Raw genomic sequence first — 27,080 nt, forward strand, 5'->3', positions numbered from 1 at the left:
AAAGTAGTAGAGTGTGTTTATAACCCCCTCAGCTGGATCCGAGGCATCCTGTAATCAAAAGATTAATATATCTGCAGCAGACTGACTTATTGTTCCACACTAGCAAAAACTTACTGTTTTTCAAAGTTTTGAACTTAAGAATTTTGAATAAGGGATTGTGGTCATAAGTAAAATGTTCATAGTTTCCAAAGACTTGGAAACCTTCTAACCTAAAAGCGTTGAAGTATCAGTTGAATTAACAGGCTGTCTTTACATGAATTATGGGGTTTTATTTTTACAGTTAGCAATGAGTTTGCATTGATTCATAATCTACATAAAGCAATCTAAGTTCCTTTTATGTAGCTAATTTTCCTTAGGACCAATAACACTTTGGTTTTTGAAATAGCTTATTATTGTTATAACAACGGTTGTAGTATAAAACAGTGTAAATCTCAGAGGCATGGTTTGTAGCTTTAACACAGTTTATTTTGCTCATCTTTCAAATGTTAAGTTTATCTCATTATTGGCTGAACACCTCATTAAATCGCATGACATTTGCAAAAGTCTGATGTTTCGGTAACTGACTCTAAGAGACTCCTTTAGTGAAAATGTCTGTTTAAGTCTTAAGTAATGTTTATATATTTATATATCATGCAGTGTACTGTATGACAAAGTCATTTGAAAGTTCTGAGTAGTAATAAGCATTTTATAAAATACTCAGAGAAACACAAATGAAATAAAATAATTTCTCTAAAATGCCCATATCTACTGCCAACCTGCTGACATTATGTGTACTGTTTACTTGGACTTATTTTAAATGTTGTTTGATAATGTATTTGTTTTACTCTGTTGCTAGGCAAGAGTATGCTTGCCAGAGGTGCAGAATCACATATTTTCCATTCTACAGAAATGTTGTGGGTAAATGATGGTGACTTGTTAAGAGCACACAATTGGGGTTTTTTCCTATATTAATAAAATTTTGTCTACTGATCATTGTCTAATTTTTCATATAGCTAATTAGTGAGGAACACAGACTGAAACCAGACTAAAAGTCTTGAATATATTTAGAAAACTTATTGACATTCACTTTAAAATAATATTTTCAGACTTTTTCTTCCTGTTTGTTCTTAATGTCATAGATTATTCTGAAAGTCTGATTTTTCATTGTGGAAGTTAAACAAATGCAAACATGTAAAAAAATTTTAAATGTTTTATTGATTCTTAATAAGATTAATCAGTTTTATAAATTTTGGTGTTTTCCTTAATGTTTTTCAGTTATTTTAAGTGGCTTCCAATCTTTTTTTTTTTTTCTTTCTTTAACGGGTTATAGGAATATTAGGAATATAGGAATATTTCTGGGGCACAAACCCGTGTCCCCTGCGTTGGCAGGCAGACTCCCAACCACTGCGCCACCAGGGAAGCCTGCTAATTTTTTTTCTTGCTGTGTTACACGGCTTGCAGGATCTTAGTACCCTGACCAGGGATTAAACCCAGGCCACAGCAGTGAAAGCACCAGGTCCTAACCACTATACTGTCAGGGACTTCCCGATTTGCTCATATTTTGTTCAGGATTTTTGCAGCTGTGTTCATGAGAGAGAATGCTCTATAGATTTCTTTCCTTACGTCTTTTCTGGTTTTGGAATTAAGGTACTGCTGGCCTTATATCACAGAATGAGTCAGGAAGTATTTTCTCTGCTGCTTTCCTCTGAAAGAGATTGTAGAGAATTAGTATAACTTCTTCCTTAAATGTTTGATTGAATTCTCCAGTGAACCCATGTGGGCTTGGTGTTTTCTGTTTTGAAAGCTTACTCTTGATTCAGGTTATGAGTTAAAAGTTTTTATATATTCTAGTTACAAGTTCCTAATTAGGTATATGATTTACAAATATTTTCTCATTAAGGTTCTTTTTTGCTGTACTGTTTTAAGGGCATTTGCATTGGGAATATTTTTTAGCCTTTTTTAGAAGTAATTATTTTCTGAATGCAAATACTGACTTATACAATACTGATGGTAAATAAATAATGATTTCATTGACTGTCCTTCCCGGAAACCTCTTGTTGGAAGGGCAACCTAAATAAGTATCATGAAGATAAAAATAAGTAAGTAAATAAAATGAAAATTGGATGCCTGCACAGAATGTTTGTAAACTTCCCTTCCATCAAGTTTTCAAACTGTTTAATATGATTTCTCAGATACACAAAGTAGTATTCAGCTACTGTGGTTGAGCTAGACAGCCCCCTGCACATACCATACAATTTTCCTTTCTAATCACAGATAGCCTTTTGAGAGTAACTCATAAAAATTGTTTATTACAGGAGCCAAATCTGTTACTTATTTGGGGTAGAGACTGGAAATTTAGTGAAAATGAGAGAGAACTCCATGGAACTTGAATGGATATTTAATAATTCTATCCACTTCTTATTTTCATATGAATGTTCTTAGTCTGGAGGTAATGAATGCAAAAGATTAATTGGACTTAACAAATTAAAAAACTAGTGAGTCAAGTGATACCATGAAGAGAGTGAAAAGACAACTTACAGAATGGGAGAAAATATTTGTAAACGATATGCTGTCTGACAAGGAACTTGTAACCAGACTATGTAAAGAACTCTGACATCCTAACAGTAAAAAAAAAACCCAGTTTAAAATGGGCGAAGGACCTGAATAGACATTTGTCCAAAGATGTACAAGTGGCCAATGAACGCATAAATAGATGCTCAACATCAGCCATTAGGAAATGCAAATGTACACTATAATGAGACACCACTTCATACCCACTAGAATGGCTAAAATAAAATTAAAAAGTGAGACAATAACAAGAGTTGACAAGGTTGTGGAGAAATTTGGACCCTCATAAATTGCTTGTGGGGTTTTAAACTGGTACAGCCACTTTGGAAAACAGTTTATTAATTATTCTAAAAGTCAAACTTTGAGGTATTATATGACCCATTAGTTACACCCAAGAAAATTAGAAACATGTCTACACAAAACTTGAACACAGACGTTCATAGTAGCATTATTCATAACAGCTAAGAAGTGCAAACAACCCCAAAAGTACTTTTTTAAGCATGTGGTGTCTGCAAGGCAGTATACTTAAGTATACTTTGAAGACAGACTTTTCCTGATTTCGTTTGGCCACCAATAGTTTTAGATAGCAAAAGAGATAAGACAGTATATAAATGAACCCCATCCTTTATTTAATTGTTAAAAGAATTCAGAGGGGAAAAAAGCTAATTGCTTCAGACTAAGAATATTTGAACAGTGGACAAAATTGGATTGGTAGGAACCAGGGAAAAGTTTGACTTTGAATTTAAGCCAGCAGAAAAACTGTTCAGACTTTATTTCTCCTCTCCTATACTGAGTATTTTTGTCTCTGGGATGACATGTAGGCTACCTTTTAGAGTTGTGAGTCATGAATGAAAATTGCCGAACAGTGAGTGTGTCTTTATCTCACCAGTGGCCAGTGCCAGAAAACGGTGGAGTGGCTTTATAGACATTTTGTTCATTTCTCACGTTGTCTAAATTTGATGAATTTTTATCTTTTATAATGGCTCTCTATTCCCATTACTTTCGTCCCAAGGAACGAAAGTAATGGGAATTACTAGCATTTCTTGCTAGTCCAGTGACTTCCTGATTTGCCCACTTTTTGTCCATCCCACTCTTTTAACCTTCCACAATGCTCTAAAGATCTTTCTAAGTAGTTGATCTGATGGTATTAACCTCCTTCAGTAGCTCCTAAAGTCTTACTTGTGGAGGTGCTACTCAATAACAATTTGTCCAGTCCATGCAAAATGAGAAAAATAAGGACAAGTTAGGAATTTTGTACAAGTAAAATTTATTCACCTTTCAAGTCTGTTTTATTCTGTTATGTTCTTGTTTTAGGAGCATATAAAATGCCCTTTTTAAAAAATTGGGGAATGGGGTTAGGTGGTATTCGCTATTTTCGTTTTCCTTACCTGTCAAAAGTGGCAGTTCTTTCTAAATTTTAAATCAAACTATTTTTTTTTAATTTTGGTCTTTGATATTCAAAGGTCTTAGAACCACTGGCCTGCAGGATTAAGTCCCTGATACCTTGTCAATGGCACATAAAATGATTTCATTTTGAAATATCTCATGAATTTTATCTCATGTGCTATTCCAGTTCATTGATTGGGGGCTCTGTGGACAACTTGGTGTGAAAGGCTTGTGAGACCAAGTTTGTGCTAATCTGAGGAGTTCTACATTTAATTAGCAAAATATTGAATGGGCAAGGGATGGATGAAATCCTGATATGCCCATTCCTACATTTTCAGCTTTGCATCTTCTGCTTTTCCATGTATGTGCACAGTTTATTCTGTAGAGTTACCATGGACTAATACAGTTCCCTGAATGCATGCAGTATGCTTCTCATAATTAAAAGATAATCGGAGGTCAAGTAAGTAGTGATGCCTTAGAAGAATTCCCATGGCAGAATAGTTAAGACATCTTTTTGTCTTTTTGTATTGTCTGTCTATAGTCTCCTTCCTCATTTGCCTACTCAGTGAACTCCACCTATGGAGTTCATAGTTATCACTATGAATTCTCCCCTGCTTTCCTCAGACATAATTTTTTCTTTTCTGTAAAACTTTCAACATATCTCCTATTACAGTACTTACTTATAACTATTTATTTGTTTATCTGTACTCTAAAACTCTTTGATGGAACACATTATTTGGGCTCTTATGTTTATAATACTAGGTTAACATAGACTGAATTTATGGCCCATGATAACATTCCATTTTTAACTTTTTTTTGTCAAGAAATATAACACTTTAAAGAATGTTGTTTCATTTTAATATTCTTCAATAAAATGAACTACTTACCATCTACTTACATGTTAAAATGGTTTATAAATGTCTTTTTTCCTTTACTTCCTAGAATAAAAGTTATTTCCTAGAAATAACTTTTTATGTTAGTGGTAAGTGTCTTCAAGCAATTCAGAGATTATGCGCCAAATTCGTCCTTCTTGGTCTCTTTCTGTGTGTGTGTGTGTGTGTGTGTGTGTATTTGTACATTGTAACTTCTGTGTTATTTCATGTTGTTGTACATATAATTATATGTTTAAAGAAAAAACCTTGAGCTTAGAGTTTTACAGTATATAGTTTTAGCTGTTTCTTCCTTCACTGATGAAGAAATTCCATATATTAAGTTTTTTTTTTTTAGTACCATTTATAGTGTTTTACTGTATTCCTGAGAATGGACATAAGATCCAGATACATTTTATATTAGTTGAAAATCTTATTTTTATAGTGGAGTATTCACAGTCACTTTCTATATTGGTGCCTTTCTTGGTGTTCTATCTCTAAGAAGAGGAAACAACGTTCCTCAAAAGGTTAATATTAAACCAGGAAAACAAAATGATTACATATAAAGTTTTTACTCTTCAGTGTTTCCTAGACTAGTGTTTATATTCAGTTACATAGAAGACATAATCTAAATCAGATTGGTTACCTAGCAAAGTACAATTACAGTATAAAGTAAAGGGACAAGTGGTAGAAGGGAACAAAGACTGAAAAACCTACATGGTAGAAAAATTTGTGTCTGTGAGGAATGAATGGTCCTTGGGAATTTATTAGAGCACTGTAGATTAAATGTAATATTTAAATTTAATATTTTAAAATTTCAAGTGTTTTATTGTTCCTTTAAAAAAAGTTTTTTTTAACTTACAGTCTACATCAGCATCAGCATCTGCGTTACCATTTCAGTCTACATGGTATAGTGAGTCTGAGATAACTCAGGGAGCACGCTCAAGATCTCAAAACCAGCAACGGGATCATGATTCAAAAAGACCTAAACTTTCCTATACAAACTGTACATCTACCTCAGCTGGGAGAAGTGTTGGACATGGTTTAAATGCAGTATCAGGTAATAATTAAATTTGTATAAATATAAATCACTGTATATGTATTTTGGACAAAAGCCCTTTTCCCAAGATGTAGTGTACTAATAAAATAAGCAAGTAGATTGCACATGAGACTGGGTCAGAAATAGAGCAGAGTTTCCAAAATCTTACCTTAAGTTAGTGCTAGAACTGAAATTAACTCTTCATCTTGGATTTTTGTTCTAAATTTGGTACAGATATCTTACACAAACAGGATATTAGCAGATTTTAATTAATTAGAATAGCTGATACATATGGTAATAAAATTAGTAAAAGTGATATGTTTTCATTCTGCTGGTTATTATAAGAGGTAAATTTTTTAATTGTTACTGAGAAGGCCAGATTTACTGATACATGTTAAAAATGTTTCCTTAGCATATTTTTTGTAAATAATAAACATTGTGCTATATAACATATATTTTCAGAAAATGTAGAAATTCTTTAGTTAAACAAAAAATTGTTGGTGGTATTCTAGTGGGAGTTCTATACAAGGAATTAGAAAGCTACGGTTCTAGTCCTCTATGTGACATTGGACAAGTCACTTTACCACTCTGGTATGGAAAGACTTACACATAAAGCTCCGTGCTTAGTATCTGGTACTCACAGATACTAAGATACAGGCACACATTTGTTGCACAAATTGAAAAGATCTTTTGTTGAGAGGTACTTCCTCACTTATACTTCTCTTCAAATGAAACACTAGCCAATGCCTGAAATAGTTTTAAGGTAAGATAAAACTTGTGATGACACAGTTGGAGAATAAAATTCTTGAAATGCATATGTACTACTAATTGAATTAGTGTAAGCGATTCCTTTCTATTTCGATAGGCAAGACTGCCATGGGAAAGACACTGCCCATCTGAAGGATTTTAAGAGTAGTGTGATGGGTAAGAGCAGACTGACCTTAACTTTGTAGACAAATACCATTGTGTAGAGATACTTTTGTTCTCCTCTGGTCTGTGAAGGCATAGCATTAACCCTGGGCCGTTTCCCTTAACGAAGGGAAATTATTAAGGCTATTAGGACTAGGAGAGGAAGACCCAGAATTTCAAGGTAAATGGTGAGGGGGGAAAGTTTTGAGACTTAGTTTTTAATTTCTTTTTAAATGAAATCATATCTAACAAAGTTTAGATTATAATTACAACGATACATTACTTCTTAGCATAAGAATGAACCAAATATGGCAGCAATGATAGTTCTGGCAAAATAGTATTATAACCTACAGTATAACTTTCATTTCAAGATGGCTTTGATTTTGATTTTGGCTGTTCTCCAACATCACTTTGATCAACTTTTCATGAAATTCTGCATCTTTGGCAAGCTTTATATTTTTGTTCTGTAATCATTTTACATCATGTTTATATATTGTACGGTCAGATGTTCTAGAGAGTGAGACATTGACATCCTAGATGGGGGTAGATAATAGTATCAGAGAAGGATGTGTTTGAGTAGGAGATAATTTTATAAGTGATTATTTCACTAGTGAATAATTTATGTTTTGCTCAGTTTTTGCTTTTGATTGCAACTGTGTAACTGGGGATTCCTGTAATAAACCATAATTACCTCTCTGTGTAATACTGAAGATCTGTTGTCATCAGAAACCTTGAAAGCTTTCTCTGAACTAAGACTTCTTCAATTATTTTAAGATTCTTCTTGGAGGCATAGTCAAGTTCCCAGATCTTCATCAGTGGTACTTGGATCATTTGGAACTGACTTAATGAGAGAGAGGAGAGCAGATTCCTCCATTAGTAATCTTATGGATTATAGTCACCGAAGTGGTGATTTCACAACTTCATCATGTATGTATAAACTATATTGTTATGCATAATTTATCTAATATTGTTACATTTTTGTCTTTGTATGTATCGTTAAGATCACAGTACAAAGGAATAAATGAAGTGAATATTATGAAGATTTAGAATACAGGATAGCTTGATATGTTTTCAACCTTATTTGTCATTTTACTTTTAAAAATGTAAACAATATAAAATATTTAGATATACATGAGTATCCAGATTCTGTCTGCCTATAATTTTTTCACTCTTAAGAATGTATGTTTTACATATACTTGATAATTCTTGTATACTACAATATAATTTGCCTTGTGAATTAACTAAAACTTGAAATCATCATCTTAAGACATAACTTAGAATTACTTTAGTTTAACATGAATTTGTCTTTATTTTCATTTAGTTGAAATAAAGACCCACACTGTTTCTGTCAGTGTACATAAGCCAAAACTTTTAAAAAATAGGAGTCCAATGCACTGTCCATTGTGCGACAGAGCCACCTTAAAAAAAATAAATGGCATAAAACAATAATACTAAAAAACTGAAGATAAAAAGTGCTAATTGAAGTTGACAAATATAACAGACAGAAGTAGAATTTGATTTACAGAGAAGAAAACACATTTCTATTTAAAGGTTTAACTAGATTATTTTAAATAATCCTATTGGGGCAAGCCATTGCTTTATTTAAGACAAATGAAAGCATCTTTTCATTTGCTTGGCTTTGGGTGGAGGAACTTTAGTAGACAGTGTCGGTAGCTTCTCGGTTTTGGGGGTAAAAATGTACAGAATAGAATTGATTTAGTCCCTAACAGTTAATCTTTCCATGAGACACCATGTATTAGCACAGTAGCAATCTAGCTGTTAAACTAGATGTATGGATGAATATTCTTTATGGAGGAATGCTGTGGTATTTCTCTTTCCATTTGATGATTAGAACCATCAGTAGTATATTATTAAAATCGCAGATGCCAGGGCTCTCTTCTGACTCAGTATTGGGAAAAAAAATAAATAAAGCATAGTTATGTCTGATGAGTAACCGGGCATAAGAGTCACTGCTGTTAACTTGAAAGAAAAGATAAAACATTGGAGAAATTTTGAACTGTTAGCATGGTTTGCTATAAAATTACAAGGGTGATAGTATTTATATGAAGTAACTTTTGTTCTTGTTCCAGAGTAAGAAAAATCTCCAAAACACTCTTATTATTATTTTGCTTTTACTTGTTATGAGTCATTTACCTTGAATTTGTTTGCCCATTTAAAATCCCGTATCCATTTAGTTGTTAGATATTCTTCTACCATATCAATTTCTGATTAATAAATTCAACTGTTTTGCCTTCATCAAGTTGGTAGATTGATGTTTGCCTCTCACAAGCTATAATACATTTCTTTTTAAAAAAATTTGTAATGCTGACTTTATACAGCAGTATTGGATTTTACCGAAGGCATAGAAAGATAGATAAATGTTTATTTTTTCTGTAATAATAGTTAAACTGTGTAGTTATAATATGCCAGTATTCAGTTTGAATCCAGTGTTTAATTTTTGCAGTGATTAGTGGTTAATAGACACAACCTTAATAATGCACAAATTTTTCATGTAATTGACTACCTTTCCTTTCTTTCAAAAATAGATGTTCAAGACAGAGTTCCTTCTTCATATTCACAAGGAGCAAGACCAAAAGAGAACTCATTGAGCACTTTACAATTGAATACATCATCTACAAATCACCAAATGCCTTCTGAACATCAGACCATACCATGTTCTAGGGACTCTGGTAGAAATTCTTTAAGATCAAATTTTTCTCCAAGAGAATTAGAATCTCCCCAAAGCAGTATACAGCCTGGATTTTCTTATATTTCAAATAGAGGTGAAACATCAACTATAGGCAGTTCAAATAGGGTTGGCTCATCTCAAAGATCATTTCAAGAATCTTCTGACAATGAAGGTAGACGTACAACAAGGAGATTGCTGTCACGTATAGCTTCTAGTATGTCATCTACTTTTTTTTCACGAAGGTCTAGTCAGGATTCCTTGAATACAAGATCATTGAGTTCTGAGAATTCTTACATTTCTCCAAGAATCTTGACAGCTTCACAGTCTCGTAATGCAGCATCAGCTTCTGATGGTCCTGATAATAGGGCATCCGAAGCTTCTCAGGGATTTCGATTTCTTCGGCGAAGATGGGGTTTGTCATCTCTTAGCCAAAATCATAGCTCTGAGCCAGATTCCCAAAATTTTAGCCAAGAATCTGAAGGTAGAAATACAGGACCATGGTTATCTTCCTCACTTAGAAATAGATGCACACCTTTGTTCTCTAGAAGGAGGCGAGAGGGACGAGATGAATCTTCAAGGATATCTACCTCTGATATACCATCTAGATCTCATCATATTTTTAGAAGAGAATCAAATGAAGTGGTTCACCTTGAAGCACAGAGTGATCCCCTTGGAGCTACTGCCAGCAGACCACAAGCATCTGCAGTACCAAGCAGTGCTGCTGCGGGTGGCTCCATATCGGATTCGGCTCACAGTGGACGAAGTACAGGAATAACAGGGATCCTTCCTGGTTCCTTATTCCGATTTGCAGTGCCCCCGGCACTTGGAAGTAATTTGACCGACAATGTCATGATCACTGTAGATATTATTCCTTCAGGTTGGAGTTCATCTGATGGAAAAAATGATAAAACTAAAAGTGTACCCTCAAGAGACCCAGAAAGACTGCAGAAAATAAAAGAGAGGTAAGTTTGAATACCTGTCTTAAGCCTGTGAAGAACAGATGAGAGAACTGTTTGTTTCTAAAATGGTTTCTCATAAGAGTGATGTCTGAAATTTCTTGCCTTAAAATTTACATCCAGTAAAATGTTAGCGTCTTGCTCAGAGGTAAAATGGATGAGAATTAATACTGGAGGTGGGCACTGGGGGTGTAGATTGCATTGGGAAATAATCTAAAGGTTATTTTTAACCAGCTTTGGCTACAGATACATATAGATATATGTATATATAAAATATACAAAATCTTAATATACAAATATACAAATCTTACATATACAAAATCTTAATCTCTTACCCTGTTTCTAGGTAGACTAGTGCTAAATGGGATTGGTAAAGCGGCCCAAGTCGTGGATTATCAAGACAATGTTTCAGCCTTTAATAATATCATTTATTGGGACTTGCTTGGTGGTCCAGTGGCCAAGACTGCGCTCCCAATGCAGGGGGCCTGGGTTTGATCCCTGGTGAGGGGACTAGATCCCACATGCCACAGCTAAGAGTTTGCATGCCGCAACTGAAGATCCCACGTGCCACAACTAAGACCCAGTGTGGCAAAATAAATAAATAACAAAAAAATAAGATCATTTATTTGTATTTCTCACTTCAGATCTTTTTTAGAATGAGATAAAATCGTTTCCACAAATTTTTAAATTTAGTTTTTGAAGTCTAAATATATACTGAATATTCTTTATATATTGTGACTATTTGACAGAGATATCAGTTTAAATTCAGGACGTAGAATCTTTTTATTCATGTGAAATCTTTTGTAGAGTTTAGTTGCTTAAAAATCCTTGGGAAAGGGCTTCCCTGGTGGCGCAGTGGTTGAGAGTCCGCCTGCCAATGCAGGGGACACGGGTTCATGCCCTGGTCCGGGAAAATCCCACATGCCGCAGAACGGCTGGGCCCGTGAGCCATGGCTGCTGAGCCTGCGCTTCCGGAGCCTGTGCTCCGCAACAGGAGAGGCCACAACAGTGAGAGGCCCGTGTACTGCAAAAAAAAAAAAAAAAAAAAGATGAAAGATCTGAGATTTTTCACTCCAACTTATTTTGTCATGTAAGTGTAGTTACTTAGTTTTTCCATCTATTAAAATTAGTTTTATGATAAAATGGGATAGGATAGTACGTGTGAAATATACTTGTAAGAAGAAAAGACGTATGTAACGCTAAGGTCGTTTGGTGTTTTGTTTTTTCTTGTTCTTAAAGGCTCCATGTAATGGAATTTTGGGGGAGCATAGTTGTTACTATCATTTTAGGGTCTTTTGGTCTTTAAGAGGAAATACATTCAGATCTTGCTCTGGGGAATAAAGGGAGCTTCGCATGCTTTCTGAGATATTGAACATTGACTGATATCTTCCCACTTTTCCTTATATAGGACAAATTGTTACCATGTGACTGTTCTGTTCTTTTAAAATTTGCTCTTTTTCCTTTCTTGTAGAAAGATTTACTCTGCCCTGGTAGTGTTAGCTTTAATGTTATTACAGGAGCTCCCTCTAATTGCAAGCTATCTACTGAGTAATGTAGTAACTATTATATTTCTTGTGCTCAAAGTTAGATTAATTTGAGTGCAGTGGTGTTAAGTAGGGCAAAAAATTAATTTAGTGATTTCCAAAGAGAAACTAATTAAACCATCACCACCCTGTCTGGTAAGATAGTTTAAAAAGCAGCATTTGTTGGTTATTTTGACAGAGTTTATATGTGTGTGTGTTCCTTTATTACATATTTTGCTTAAAAATGAGGATTATAAGATACCTTTACAATTAAATGAATAAAAGTGTAAAAAAATTGAGTCTCCCAGAGTAAAAACTATCAACCAAAGAAAGTTATATCTAAAGGTAAAACATAAACGTTAATGCTTGAGGTTGTATCTCTGGTTAATCCTAGGCATGAAAGTCACCTAAAAGTACGCCTGTTCCTCTTTCCACACATCTTTTGCTAAACTCATTTGGAACCCATATAATCCAGGTTATAGTTCAATAACAGTTTAGCATACTGTATCATCAATTTACTGAGTACCTTTTTCATGTCAGCAGTGGACTAAGGCAATAGGGATTTTAATTTAAAAAACTACTTGTCTTACAGTGATCATCCTGCATTTAAATTAAGCAGTACATGTTGGCCTGTGAAATAGAGGACATAGGTTAATGGAAACTGCTCCACACTTTAAAAGCCTACCCTTGTAGAAATCAGGATGATTTAATAACATCGCTGGGGTGGGGAAAATGAAAAAATTTTTAATCTCTTCTTTTGTTTTTTTTTATTATGATTTAATACAAAAAGCTTATCAGTTTAAACATATGTGGCTCTGCTAACATGTAAATTGAAAAATCACAAGTCAATATTTGTTTAATTCATCAAACTTGTCTTAAAAGTTTTGGGGGGACAGGGACTTCCCTGGTGGTCCAGTAGTTAAGACTCCATGCTCCCTATGCAGGGGGCCCAGGTTCGATCCCACCTGGGGAACTAGATCCCACATGCCACAACTAAAAGATCCCGCATGCTGCAGCTAAGAGCCCACATACTGCAACTAATAGTCCACATGCTGCAACTAAAAGATCCCGCGTGCTGCAACTAAGAGCCCACATGTCACAACTAAAAGATCCCGCATGCCACAATGAAGACCCCTCGTGCCGCAACTAAGACCCGGTGCAGCCAAATAAATATTTAAAAAAAAAAAAAAGTTTTGTAGGGACAAAAGTGATGGGTATATAAGTACATTATCTTTATACTGTTGGAATTGAAATAGTCTGTGGTACTGCAGAAATTAAAATCTTAGTGAAACTTACAAATTGATTTTGAAAAATATGGAATTTAAACTGTGGTAGCAGGGGCGGGGTGTGGTGGCAGTGGGATGAATTGGGAAACTGGGATTGACATATATACACTAATATTTATAAAATAGATTAACTAATAAGAACCTGATGTATAAAAAATAAATAAAATTAAAAAGAAATAAACTGTGGTACCAAAGACAAAATTACTTAAACCATTTGAAGATAAGTAATAGGATAGCCTACCTCATTTACCTTTAAAATATTTATTATAATTTTTATTCTTACTGATACAGTTTTTCTTAGAAGTTCCTATTTACTATTATTGTTGTTTGCCTTTTTTCTACCCAGAGAGACCATGATATTGTTTGGGATTATGTATGACTGGAAATGACCAACCAGGATGGTTTTGTTAGCTCTGTTTAGGAAATGTACCTTCTTTTCCAGCCTCCTTTTAGAGGACTCTGAAGAAGAAGAAGGTGATTTATGTAGAATTTGTCAGATGGCAGCTGCATCATCCTCTAACTTGCTGATAGAGCCATGCAAGTGCACAGGAAGTTTGCAGTATGTCCACCAAGAGTGTATGAAAAAATGGTTACAGGCCAAAATTAACTCTGGTAAGATTTACCCTTTTGTGTATTTTGTTTTCACAGTTTTTCCAAGAGATGCACGTATGTATGCATTTTAATTAACAAATACGGTTATAATTTATTGATTGTCAAATTTATACTCTTATCAAAAGCATCAATCATTTTTTGAAGCAAAAACATTGAAGAGCATTAGTCTTGCTTCATAAATTTAACGTATAGTAGTGTTTTTTATATTTCGTTTACTGAATAATCTACTCCCATACATGTATAGTGCGACTGTAATTTGTTGGTAACCCTTACATCATGCAATATCTTTTTGAATCAAAGAAATATTCTTCCTGTTTACCAACAATGTGTCCTTGAGAAAGATTTATTGTCTCTAATGTTGTTATGCAGCAATAAGATTACTGTAGGGAGTCATTGTTTATTAAGTGCCTGTTATGGAGCCAGGCATTGTTCTAGATGTGGGATATAGAGAACAAGACAGACAAGGCAGTTGCTCTCCTGGTGGGATTACGTGTTAAAGGAATGCCTTGTTGAGGTGAGGGCATTTATATTTGAACGAAGAGGAGCTAGCTATTCTAGAATGAAAAGAAAAGCATTCCAGCACACAGAACTAGTACAGAGACTTTAAGGTGGGAATGATTTAGGTGTGTTTGAGGAATTGAATGAAGGCCCAGCGTGTCTGGAGTATAATTAGTAGGAAAGGAGAGGGGTGATAAATTGAGGTAAGAGAGATTAGCAGAGGCTAGCTCATTTAGGACTTTGAAAGTTAATGTCAGAAGCTTAGATTTTTAGGTAAGTGTCGTGGGAAGCCACTGAAGGTCAGGGGAGTGAAGTGATCTTATTTATATTTTGGCTGCTCTGTGAAGAGTGGAGTTTAGTGGGACAAGAGTAGAAGCAGGGAGGTCAACCAGGAATCTGTCTTTACAAGAGGTAGTGATGGTGGTGGTAGAAATGGATGATGGATTCTGGTATGTTTTGGAGGTAGATTCTATTAAGACTCGCCAGTGGATTGGATGTGGTGGAGTGAAGGAGAAAGAACACTTAGAGAAGCTCATATTTTTGCCTTGAGCAACTAAATAAATGGTGGGGCCATTTACTGAAAATAAAGAAGACTTTGGGAGAGGAAACTGAGAATTCTGTTTAGAAATATTGTATTTGAACTGTTTATTAAATAACCATATGGAAATGGTTATGGGCAGTTAGCAAGACAGGCGTGATGTTTCAGGGGTTTTAGCACAGAAAATAACAGTTTTAGGAATCATGAGCGCATAATATTTTAAGATTTGAGATTAAGTAAGGTCACTTGAGCAAGAGCACATATTAAAAAAATGAGCCCAGGGCTTCCCTGGTGGCGCAGTGGTTGAGAGTCCGCCTGCCGATGCAGGGGACACGGGTTCGTGCCCCAGTCCGGGAAGATCCCACATGCCGCGGAGCGGCTGGGCCCGTGAGCCATGGCCGCTGAGCCTGCGCGTCCGGAGCCTGTGCTCCGCGACGGGAGAGGCCACAGCAGTGAGAGGCCCGCGTACCGCAAACAGCAACAACAACAACAACAACCAATCTGTGGCCATGAATATGATTTAGAAGTGGGATTGGGATACATGCACATTGTTTTTAGAGGCAGTTTTCAGATACGTGGATACAGATGAGGATTTGAGTTCCATGGGGTTGGGACCTTTGCCAGGCAAGTATGATGAAGGGAGTTAAGGGTGTTTGTAAGGCTGTAGTTGTGGTGAGCCTGGAAATTAGACAAAATAAGGAAGGGAGTAAGGACATTAGGAAGTGGATAGTGAGAAGTGGTAGAGTCAGTGTCTTTGAATCTCAGTGACATTGAAGAGAATTGCCAGAGTAGGTGAGCTAAAATGATGAAAAGTTGTAGATGCACAGGAGAGGATGCTTAAAATACGGATTTTAGGAGTAGTGCAGTACACTGCAATGACAGGGTCAAGGGTATGACCATAAAGTAGGTGGCTTAGGTGGGGAAGGGTAATATTGGAAGCAAGGATGTTGAGGAAGTCAGAATCAAATGTGGTCTTACGTGCATGTTGAAATAGCCAAGAAGTAAGTTGGGTAAAGAAGAGACATGCTAAAGTCATTAATGAATGAGGAGGGACTTAGAGTTTCAAAACAGCAGTAGGTGTGGGGAGGGGGCATCTATCCCTATTTCTTGGTCCTGAGGTACAAAGCGTTGTGGGGAAAAAAATGGCTGCAGAAGAGTATGTATCAGTTTGTGAGGCACTGTGGTTCAGGCTTGAAGTTGAAGAGATAATTCGTAAAGGAGATTGGTTAAGAGGAATTTAATGTTAGACTATTGAGTACCAGAGGACCTAGTGAAATGTTACTGGTAGGGGAAGAATGTGACTAGTAGGGTGGGAAATTAGATCAGAGTAATAAATGTACATAATTGTGTGAAAAGGACAGTCTGATGATGATAGCTGGGTAGCATAGGCAAACAGGTTGTGAGGTATGATGGTATTAATTTTAATAATCTGTTGGAGGAGTTTGAGTAACCTATTCAAACTGGAGATTACGAGGCTAGTGGGAAACTTTTTTCCTGCAGCAAGGTTAGCAAAGGCCTCCTTGGGGTAGGGGGTTATCTTTTCTTCTAACCTAACCTGATCCCAAATCTGTGGGATGGGCTGTCTTACTTGTAGCAGCCTCTTCTTGGCTGTATAGTGTTATGACAGCCTCATAGGCTTTATTAGTCACCACCCTGGGGTGTTATTAAGATAAAATGAGCGCTGAGCATGGTTCTTGACACTTAGCAAGGGTCCAGAAATGTTAGGTATTACCAAAATGAAAAACAACTTGACTCACCTTCTGTTATATTTGCAATAGGATTGTTAGTATTATGTAGGCAGGAAAACAGGTAATGCAATATATTGTCTAAGAACATTGGATTTTTGGAGTTAGACATGCTTAGGTTGGAATATTGACTCCAACACTTAACTGCAGGATTTTGAGTAAGTCTCTTTTAACATTGGTTCTGAACCCTGGTTGCTGATCAAAATATTAACCATTGGAGTTTTTAAAAACATAGATGCCTCAGATCCATTCCTAAACATTTTTAAGTAGGTCTGGGGTTGAGCCTCAGTTCCATCATGAATAAAATTGAGTAATAGCTTGTTGTTAAGGTCAAATGAGATGATGTTTGTGAATAGTTTCTCACAGTATTGTGAGAAACTCATAGTAAGTACTCAATTAAATAGGTTTTAAAGGTAATAATAAGTATTCATGGTCAAATGAATGTTAATATCTCAAGAACTGAACCTTCCTTTTAAGTTTCCACAAGGCTTTCTCGTATTTTCATAAAGACCCCATCTGGTAGGTGATTCTCTGGTAGAGATTCATTTAAACATTTATTAGGCAGCTACTATATATGGACTGTTAAAACTCTACAGGATGTTCAAAGATGAATAGAATATGTCTAGTACAAGTTTAGGCAGATGCAGTCAGGGCCTACTGATTGAGGTGGAGTGTAAAGGACAGAGTCCTGGATTAAAGATTGTAGGGATAAATGGGTTCCTCCCACCTGCGAATGGCCTTTTTGAACAACTTTGGTAGGCCACTTGTTCCATGGAAGAGAAAAATGAAACCCTAAGATGTGATAGACTTTGTGGTTTTTTTTTTTTTTTTTTGGTTAAAACTGAAGCTATCTTTTTTTAATTTTTATTTTTTACATTTTTATTGGAGTATAATTGCTTAACAATGGTGTGTTAGTTTCTGCTTTATAACAAAGTGAATCAGTTATACATATACATATGTTCCCATATCTCTTCCCTCTTGCGTCTCCCTCCCTCCCACCCTCTCTATCCCACCCCTCCAGGCGGTCACAAAGTACTGAGCTGATCTCCCTGTGCTATGCGGCTGCTTCCCACTAGCTATCTACCTTACCTTTGGTAGTGTATATATGTTCATGCCTCTCTTTCGCTTTGTAAGACTTTGTTTTAATGATATCCAGTGTCCATATTTTATGACCATCACATTTTTCCTGCTTCTGAATCAGAAAATAAATGTCTGATAAGAGAAAGCCTTCTAAAGTTTCACATTCTTTATATTCTCCATCAGGTCATAATTCTATGGACTTATCCTAGAATCTCCAGAACTTCTAATCTATTTTGGCACATAACAAGCACTCAGTAAATGTTAGGTAAATTGAATCTAAATCTTTATCTTGTTTATGCACATGACTTGCTCTAATTTTTATTACATTTTTTTCATTTTAAAACCCTGTCTAAAAGTAAACACAAGGGGGAAAATGGCTATATATTTAATTAGACAAGACCTACTTAATTGGAGCCAGAAGCTTAGGAGTTAACCAAATGTTGAGTGCCTATAGGGCAGGCGGAATTTTATTTAATTGTGGTAAAATATATATTGATATAGCATGAAATTTACCCTTTTAACCATTATTAACTATATAATTCAGTGACATGAAGTAGATTCCAAATGTTTTGTGACCATCACCACTATTTATTTACAAAACTTTTAAGTCATCCTAAACAGAAATGTTATACCCATTAAGCACTAACACCCTTCTCCCCCTCCTCCCCAGCCCCTGGTAACTTCTGATCTACTTTCTCTGTGAATTTGCTTATTCTACATATTTCTTACAAGTGGAATCATACAACATTTGTTCTTTTTGTATCTTATTTGTGCCTTATTTTACTTAGTGGTAGCATGTATAAGGACTTCATTCTTTTCATGGCGGAGGGGAGCTGTTTTTATCTGAACAAAGGTGGATCCCTTTTTTTGCCTTCTGTCCTGCAGGGAAGACACATTTCTTAGACCACAGAAGGTCTTAGTATATGTTGTCACATTAAAGATACTAGCCTGAGTATATGTAACTAGTTGTTTTAGATACCATGTTTTCTTGGCATCTTGCGAGAGTACTTAAGAAGGAAGTAGGAAGTACAGATAACATTCCATTGTCAGCTTCCCATATCAAAATGTATGAGCATCTGGGGGGCGGTGGAAACCACAAATAATGGGTGGAGGCTTAGGTACCACAGAGTAGGACTTGACATGCACATCAGGTGTTATTGATTATTTTAGGAGACATTACTGGTTTATGGTCGTAGCACAGTCTCCCTGCTATCTCTTCCTCCCTGCCTTCCTTTCAGTTTTCTGTATTCTAAGCTTAAACCTACAAGGAAAAATGTTTTGTGGAGACCCTGCAAAATTAAGCTTTACTTGTAATTTTTTACCAGGTTCTTCGCTAGAGGCTGTAACCACCTGTGAACTCTGTAAAGAGAAGTTGCAGCTTAACCTGGAGGATTTTGATATTCATGAACTACATAGAGCTCATGCAAATGAACAAGTTAGTATATTTTGCCTAATTTACCTTGGTAAGTGTCTATTCTGTGCTTAAAGGACAACTCTTGAAGAAAAGATTAAATCATGGTCAGAAAACCTGCATTAAAATAACAATTTTCATTTACTGCATTAGGTATGATTTTATAATTTTTCTTTACTTTCCTATAAAAGTGAAAGGCAAAAAAGCAAGTCACAGGTTTTAAATTATTAGGGTAAAATTTATTATATGGTTCCTAAATAAAAGTGAAAATAAAGGCTTATTAAGTGGTCCCCAAATAGGCATGCTAAGAGCTGTCTCAGTTGTGAATACCTCTTAGTCCTAGAACATGATTGAAACACCAAGCCCTGGATCTTCATCCTCTTCCTTCCTTCTTTCCTTCCTCCCTCCATCCCTCCCTCCCTTCCTTCCTTTTTTTTTATGTTAGGAACAGCTTTTTATGTGCCTATCTGCCCCCATGTTCTACTATCCTGGTTCCCTCCACTCTCCTCATTCCTATCTCCAACTTTATGTTGAACAACTTACTTATGAAATCTTTTATTCCAAGTTCACATTGTTTATAAGTTTTCTTTTAGTATTTGTGTCATTATAGTCTATTCATATAATGAATAATCTGATCTTATTAAATTTTATTTCAAATATTTTCTTCTCATTTCTCAGATTTTGGGGTATTATTGATAACTGTTTTCCTCCTAATGATTTGGTCACTAATTTTTGTTTCTTGAAGTTTTAAATTAAAAACATTTTTTGAGATGCTTAGATAGGTAGAATGAAGAGTTCAATATTTTCCCCCTTTTCTTCCTCCTAAAGGAAAATTCTGGGGAAAAAAGATGTTAAAGGAGATTACAAGGATGACTCAAGAGCCGTACTCTCCAAGTGTGCTTAGCATAATTGTTATAAAAAGAGATATGATGGTGGGAGAATGCATGAATGCTTGAAAAACACTTTAAGGAGTAGTGGACACCCCCCTTTTTTTGATAGAGGTAAAGTTCACATAAACATAAAAATCATTTTAAAGTGAACAATTCGGTATATTTGCGATGTTGTGCAACCACCACCGCCATCTACTTCCAAGACACTTTCATCTCTCCTAAAGAAAATCCTGTACCCGTTAACCAGTTGCTCCCTGTGCCCCCCTTCCTTCGGCAACCTCCAACTGCCTTCTGTCTCTCTGGATTTATCCATTATGGATATTTCATATAAATGGAATCAAGCAACATGATCTTTTATGGACACCTTTTACTTTTAAAATGTGGGAATAATGAATACCCTTTGAAAATCTGATTAAAATCACACTCCTAACAAAATATACAAAGACACAATATTTGTATATGATTTAAGGGATTCCCAGATCCTTTGAAGCTGATTACTTAGATCCAGGTTAAGAATCACTGATTTAATTAATGAACCATTAAGGCAATTGATGTAGCATAGATGCTATTCATACTAATTATTACTTTATTCTTTAATGAACCACTTGTCCAAAGAGAGTAGTGTTTTCATCAAGGAATTGTCTTAAATCCCTAAGGAGTCTCTCTAGACAGCTGAGCATTGATATTTTAAAGAACAGGGGAAAGAGTATGTAAAAATAGAACGATGGAAAGAAAAACATTTTTTTTCATCTTCTCAAAATGAGAGTAGGTTTCAAAGGATGGTTTTCTTCTGCCATTCTTCCTTCTCTAGGTGCTCCATCATGTCTCTTAAAGGTGGTTCTTTGGCATTTCGATTCAACCAGGAATGTTTTCATGGTTCTCCAAGGATTTAATGACCCCACAATCTTAAATTTAAGTGTGAGGAAATATTAGGTGGAGTCATTGTAAAAGCAATGACAGTCTTGATTAAGCTTCCTGGCTTTAACTTCTTTGTTCTGTGTGAACCTTGGATTCTGGGGGCCCCAAGAACTACTGTCATTTGAAATGATTAGTTTAATGCAGTTTATTTCCTCATTGTCCAGTGGCTTCAATTTTTTCAAGGTGATAAGCATTAAAATTAAAAAATTTTGAGGACATAAATTTATTTCCTTTTAAGTTAAAAATAAGAAAAGTAAGTGAATATTTAAAGAGAGTTTTAATAAGTCAATTTCAAATTTCTTGAATGCTCTGTGGAATCTGATAACCAATTACTTGCTGAAGTTGTTACTAAGAACGTATAGTTCTTAACTTCAGATGAGTTAATTGCCAAAAATGGTACAACTTACAGGTAGTTCATTGTATAAAAATTACAGGATAGATTAGATTTTTAATAACACTATATTCATGACTTGTATTCTTAGCTTCAGAACAACAATTTTGAACCAAAGGACAGTTTTTACCCACTATAAATTTCTATGTGAATGATACGAAGAACAGTTACTCTATTACCTTTATTAGTTCATTTTTATATTTGCTGTTGCCTTAAAGTTAATTATATTATGTAATAAACACTTGACCCATTTGACTAGGTTTTAATTGTATAATTTATTGATTTAGCTATAGATGAAATGATAATTTTAAGTAAACATTTATAGCCATTTGTATTAATAAAATCTGTTAGGCGCATTATAACTTGATAGAACCAGAGCATTCATTCTACCATCAAATGAGTTAAAAGTCCCACTTTTATATAAATTACATAAAAGAAGACTGTATGAAAATAAAGAGGATATTCACACACCTATTTGTACACCTTAACAGTATTAGTAAAATTATGAAATTATGGAGGGTAACTTTTTATTTCTTGGTTTAATAGATGATGCTGTATCTCTTACTAAGACTGGATATGAATACGTTTCCTCTAGTTTCTCAGTATACTTTGGATGTCAGTGTGTTGTCTATTAATTTTTCATTCTCCATATTCTTCCTTTTCTCGTTTGCTTCCCTTTTGAAGGCTGAGTATGAGTTTATCAGCTCTGGTCTCTACCTAGTTGTGTTATTGCACTTGTGCGAACAAAGCTTTTCTGATATGATGGGAAATACGAATGAACCAAGCACACGTGTCCGAGTAAGTAACCTTGGAGCAGGGGAAAAGGGAGGATGTGATGCAACAAGTCTTTGCTTTGGAAAGCAGATTGTTTTATATGTTCACAGTCTATTTCCTTTGGGGAGTTCTTACATTAAAATCTTTCTTAAAATTAAAGGTACTGTAGATTTAATAGAAATTGCTGTCTGCCTTACCTCTGTATCAAGCAGCCTGATTTTCTCATAAAGCTGTTCTAGAAAAAGAAGTAATTGTCTAGCTCTTGAAGGTGATTGGAATATATTTCAGTGAAAAACAGGGACAGAATTGGAAGTACTAAGGAAAATGCTCTTTTTAATTAAAAAACAAAAACAAGATTCAGTATTTTAACTTAGAAACCTGAAATTGAACTCCAAAAACTGAAAGAGTATGGGAAATTAACTTCGATATATTTGTTACTATCTTGTAAAAGATTACCGGTGTAGTAGTTTTTAAGCCTCCATATTTCAAACTACTTAAGATCTGGACTATTTGGTATTTAGTCTATACACTATTGCCTTAATTTAACACTTAAGCTAGCTGTTTGTTAGGTATTTTTAATAAAATGCTACTGTTATGGAAATTTATACTCTACTGTCTTGCCCATTTTATGTAGCAGGGACAAGCTTGAGTCTATATCTCATTACAGTAGCATTCTGAACACCTAATATCTTGAAATGTGTTCATAAACACATCCTTCAAACTATTTTTTATATAGATGTTCTCTTGGTGATGATTTATCATTTTAACTGACCACTAAAATTCACTTGGGTCCAAAATGCAGAGGTTTAATTTTTTTTTCTCCATAGTTTTTGAAAGTATTATATCGATGCAAGAAGACAGCGGTATTCATAGAATATTATATTATATCTGCTCCCAATTTCTACATGATTAATATATGATTTTTACATAGGTAATAATGATTATATAAGACATTAAAAAAATCATATCCTTAAGCTTGTAAGTTTTGATGTGGGGGGAGAAAGACCCCCTATTTGAAGGCTTAAAATTATGTTTGACTTTTAAGTAGAAATGAATCTCTTATACTGATTCTCTCTTTAGAACCATTTGCTACATTTAAACTACTGTATTTCTTTCTGCATTGTTTCTAGTTTATTAACCTTGCAAGAACTCTTCAGGCACATATGGAAGATCTCGAAAGTAGGTGGAATTTCCCCTCCCCAGACTTGTTGAATTTACTTTTGCAAATTAAACCCACAGAGCAAAACCTACATATATATATATATATATATATACTCTTTCTACCAAATTAGAGCTTCATTTATAGGCTTAATAATACCAGAATAATTGATTTGGAAAAGATGGGTTGGGCAACTGACACTAGTTTTTCAAGAGCCTATTTTTTAAAAATTAAATTAATTTTAATGTATGGAAGGGTGTTATTTTAACCATCGATATTTTATTTAAAATAAAAAAATATATTTAATCACCTTAATTTTAACACTTTTAATGTTAACACTTTTTTAAAAGAAGACATTTAACTACTAATCAAAACACACTTCTTTAGATTTTTTTGTGTGTGAAATTTTACTTGTTCTTTAGCTTTGTTAGGTCATAGAAGGTGTTCCCTGGGTTTATATATAGTTCTAGGAATATAATGGTGAGAGTCCTAATTCTGAGTCCCTAACAGAAGCCATAGTTTTTTTTTTTTTTTTTTTGCTCCTTGTTCAGGTCCTCATGGACCTTTAATAGGCAGCCAGCTCCGCCAGCAGCTCCAATCTCTTAAGATCACGTTCCAGCTTTAGAACTTCTGCCTGGGCTCCTATGTGAAGGCACTTAATGCCCAAATCTTTACAGGCATCTGCACAGCTTACCCTCTTCTCAAAGTCCTACAACCTCCAGGGTGCTTCATACCAGGTGGGCACAGATATTGGTGGCTCTGGAACAGTTCCTGGGAATCCAAGATTACCCTACCTATTGTGCTTTTTCACCCAAAGCAACTGGCATCCCATGATCAGATTCCAGTACACTCTTTGAAGTGTTTTTATATATGTATTCTCCAATTGATTATCTTCTATACTCATCTTCAAAATACTTGGACTGTTAACCTGTAGTGTGCATAATATTTTTACCTCTAGAGAAAGCTTAGCATCCTTTGAAGTAAGGTTTTTTTCAAGTTTTAAAAGGATTAGAGGTACAACTAGGTAATGCATTTTCACAATTTTAGTTAGTATGTGTGGAAATGGTATATAAAGGAATCAAATGGTATAATAAAGTGGGACTTCTTTAGTGTAGATCTTTTTTTCCTTCATACCTTCTTAGTTCAGATCCATCATGTTAGCTAATACAAAGATTAGCTCTGTCTTTTGTAAATTATAATTGATACTTTGTCAAATGTGATGAGAGTAATTTGTTGCAGTGTACATTTTCCCCAGATTGCTTTTTTTCAACTAACATTCTCATTTAGAATTTAGTTTTCTAAACATATAGGAGGGTCTACTCCCAACATGTGAATGAGAGGGAAAAGATGAAGTTGAAATATATACCCAGACTCAACTGAGAGTGAAAGATGTGGGTGCTACAAGTTAACTGCTAAGTACTAGAGTATTAATACATTCTGAAAATTGGTTCTGACTGAATTTTCTTCTGTAGAGTTAATCCAATAGAAAACATGAGAAATTCTCTGAAAAGCTATTTTATTTTTTAGTTTGACATTTCTCCATGATACTGCATAAAAGTTAAGCATAGGATTTACTCTTCATGAGCTAACTATATACGTGATATTTATTTAAAATGGATTTTAAATTTCTGCAAGGTAAATATATGGAGATTGAAGTTTCATCTATATGTGTTGCATAAAATTTTCTTGTTGATTCCATTTGCTGGTTGCCCTTAAATTGTCCAGTATTAAATACAAGAGTGTACATTTAACCTTTCTGCCCTTGATAATAGGGGAAATGCTGGTAGGATGTTTAGTGAACTTCTGTTTTCCTTCACATGCAGACAGTTACATAGTCTTGTACTTACTGTGTCCTTCTTAAAGACGTTCATGGAAGTTTTATATTAAACTCTTGAGCCGCTAATGACTCTAAAATAAATTGAGGTCGGACATGTTGCAAGAGTGACAAATTTCTGACAACGTGGAGGCATAGGAATATCTCAACAAAAGGTTTTTACTAAATCCAATTATATTAACTTAGGCTGTGTCTATATAAAGCTTTTTTGACTAACTAAATAGAGCTTTTTCTTGGCATTGTATAGACATAGCTCTGATGTAAATTTCAAGAACACCCATAACCTATTATTTATGTACATTTTTTTTCATTCTCATTGGATACATCAAACATGCAGCGGTAATAAGCCAGATTCTACTCAGGTGTGTGAGAGCACTTGCCTTAAGTTTACTTTTTCTTTCTCTAGTGTATTTCTCATTAGCTACTATGAACACAAATTGATCTCAGAAACTTTTTAGATGTTCTCGAACCACATTTTTAAACATTTTCATTTTAATAAAAACTAACAGAAGAAAAAAGTGTGGGGGTGGGAGCGTTGTAGACGGACCTCACCCACAGTCAGACCACCCTAACCCTGGCATATACTACATTGGGGTTTTTATCGTACAAGTCATTGCTGTTCTGGCTTCATACTTAACACTTCCATTCTCATCCCCCTTAAAATCATTCTTGATCATCCTGTTTTCTTTCAACAGCTTCAGAGGATGATTCTGAAGAAGATGGAGACCATAACAGAACATTTGATATTGCCTAACTTCATATGAGACAAATGGATGATCTGTGAACAGTGTTTATTAAAACTGGCAATTAAGTATGAATTAATTTTCTGGGGAATACCTATTGAATACATTTACTGTCTATATATATATAGAATGAAAAATATATATATATATACACACACACATATTATGCATGTATATATATGTTCATTCTCAAGTGTTGCTGAATTAAAATTCTGCTGGGCCTTTTAACATGGCCAGTGAATCTGATGTTTATAAATTGGTAATCAAAAGTATTTTTCTTTTAGATGAGTGGGGAAAGTGTTACCCTTGTTTTAAATAAGCAATGCTGACAGCCGTTTTTTGTGTTGTGATTACTGTAGTTATATTTATGAAAAAAGGTTGGGTGTTTTAGTCTCGTTAGTGAAAAAATTGGGACAAAATATGCTTTTAGAATAAATTGCCAAATGGCACCTATTTTTCTTTTTAAAATGCCTTAAGTTGCGGTCTCATTTTCATAATCATTTGCTTCCAGTGTTTAAAAAAAAAAAAGAATGGGGAGAAAGTTAAGAAGAGCATTCATTATATTAGGTTTCCAAATTTAATTTGAATTCTAAATTCACTTAGCAATGAAGTCTAATTTTTAAAATATATAAAGTGTACAATGGGTGAATTTTTGTATTGATATGCAAAATGCAGATTATATTTGATAGGCCATAGTATGTAGATATTCCTTTTAGGAATACTACAGCTGTAAATTATGTCAGAATTGCCAGTCAGATGCTATTTGGTTAAAAATATTATTGCAGTCTCAAGTTAATGAAATATTTTTAAATCCCACATTCAGAGTTTAAAACACTGGTTTTCAATGTTTTTTAGTATTGTCACTTTATAGATAAATATGATATAAACTGTTTGGATCCTGGTCATTTTTAACTGTTTCTTGGTAATTCTAAGCATTTATTTGATGACTTAATATTTTTCACTACCTTTAGAGAAGAGATGAACATTAACTGTTCACCATACTGTGGTCCTGAGTTGTGTATATGTCCATAACACTGTATATTTTCTCTGTCAACACCCTTAGGATACACTTAAAAACGCCTTCAGGCGGGTTTCAGGTTAAATAAAGTCTTTTGTCAAGCTACTTTTTCAGAACCTAAATAGAAACCGTGTAATTTCTCACATGTGAATCAACAGTTTGCCCACATTCAGTCAGATTGTTGGTCTTAATGTAAAACTTCGGCTTGAAATAAAGTGCATACTGATTGATTTACTTTATAGTTTCAAATGTTTCCTTTTAAACT

General features: G+C 34.7%; 1 protein-coding gene across 2 annotated transcripts in view; it reads left to right on the forward strand.

Annotated features, from left to right (window-relative positions):
- MARCHF7 (membrane associated ring-CH-type finger 7) overlaps positions 1-27,049 on the forward strand; it is a 42,330-nt gene extending 15,281 nt beyond the window's left edge. Inside the window, exons 3-11 of one of the 2 annotated variants that reach the window (XR_014294807.1) lie at positions 5,667-5,862; positions 7,525-7,677; positions 9,297-10,401; positions 13,647-13,816; positions 19,003-19,112; positions 21,972-22,085; positions 23,192-23,240; positions 23,772-23,957; positions 25,750-27,049. Coding sequence is in view for 1 of the 2 variants with exons in the window: in XM_082629886.1 (XP_082486012.1) it covers positions 5,667-5,862; positions 7,525-7,677; positions 9,297-10,401; positions 13,647-13,816; positions 19,003-19,112; positions 21,972-22,085; positions 23,192-23,240; positions 25,750-25,808 (1,956 nt within the window). In the remaining variant the exon portion in view is untranslated. The remainder of the gene's footprint in view (positions 1-5,666; positions 5,863-7,524; positions 7,678-9,296; positions 10,402-13,646; positions 13,817-19,002; positions 19,113-21,971; positions 22,086-23,191; positions 23,241-23,771; positions 23,958-25,749) is intronic. The other variant, XM_082629886.1, reaches the window with a different exon arrangement.
- The last annotated feature ends 31 nt before the right edge of the window (positions 27,050-27,080 follow it).

Source organism: Mesoplodon mirus, assembly GCF_964341445.2.
Source record: "Mesoplodon mirus genome assembly, chromosome: 8".
Lineage (NCBI taxonomy): Eukaryota > Metazoa > Chordata > Mammalia > Artiodactyla > Ziphiidae > Mesoplodon > Mesoplodon mirus.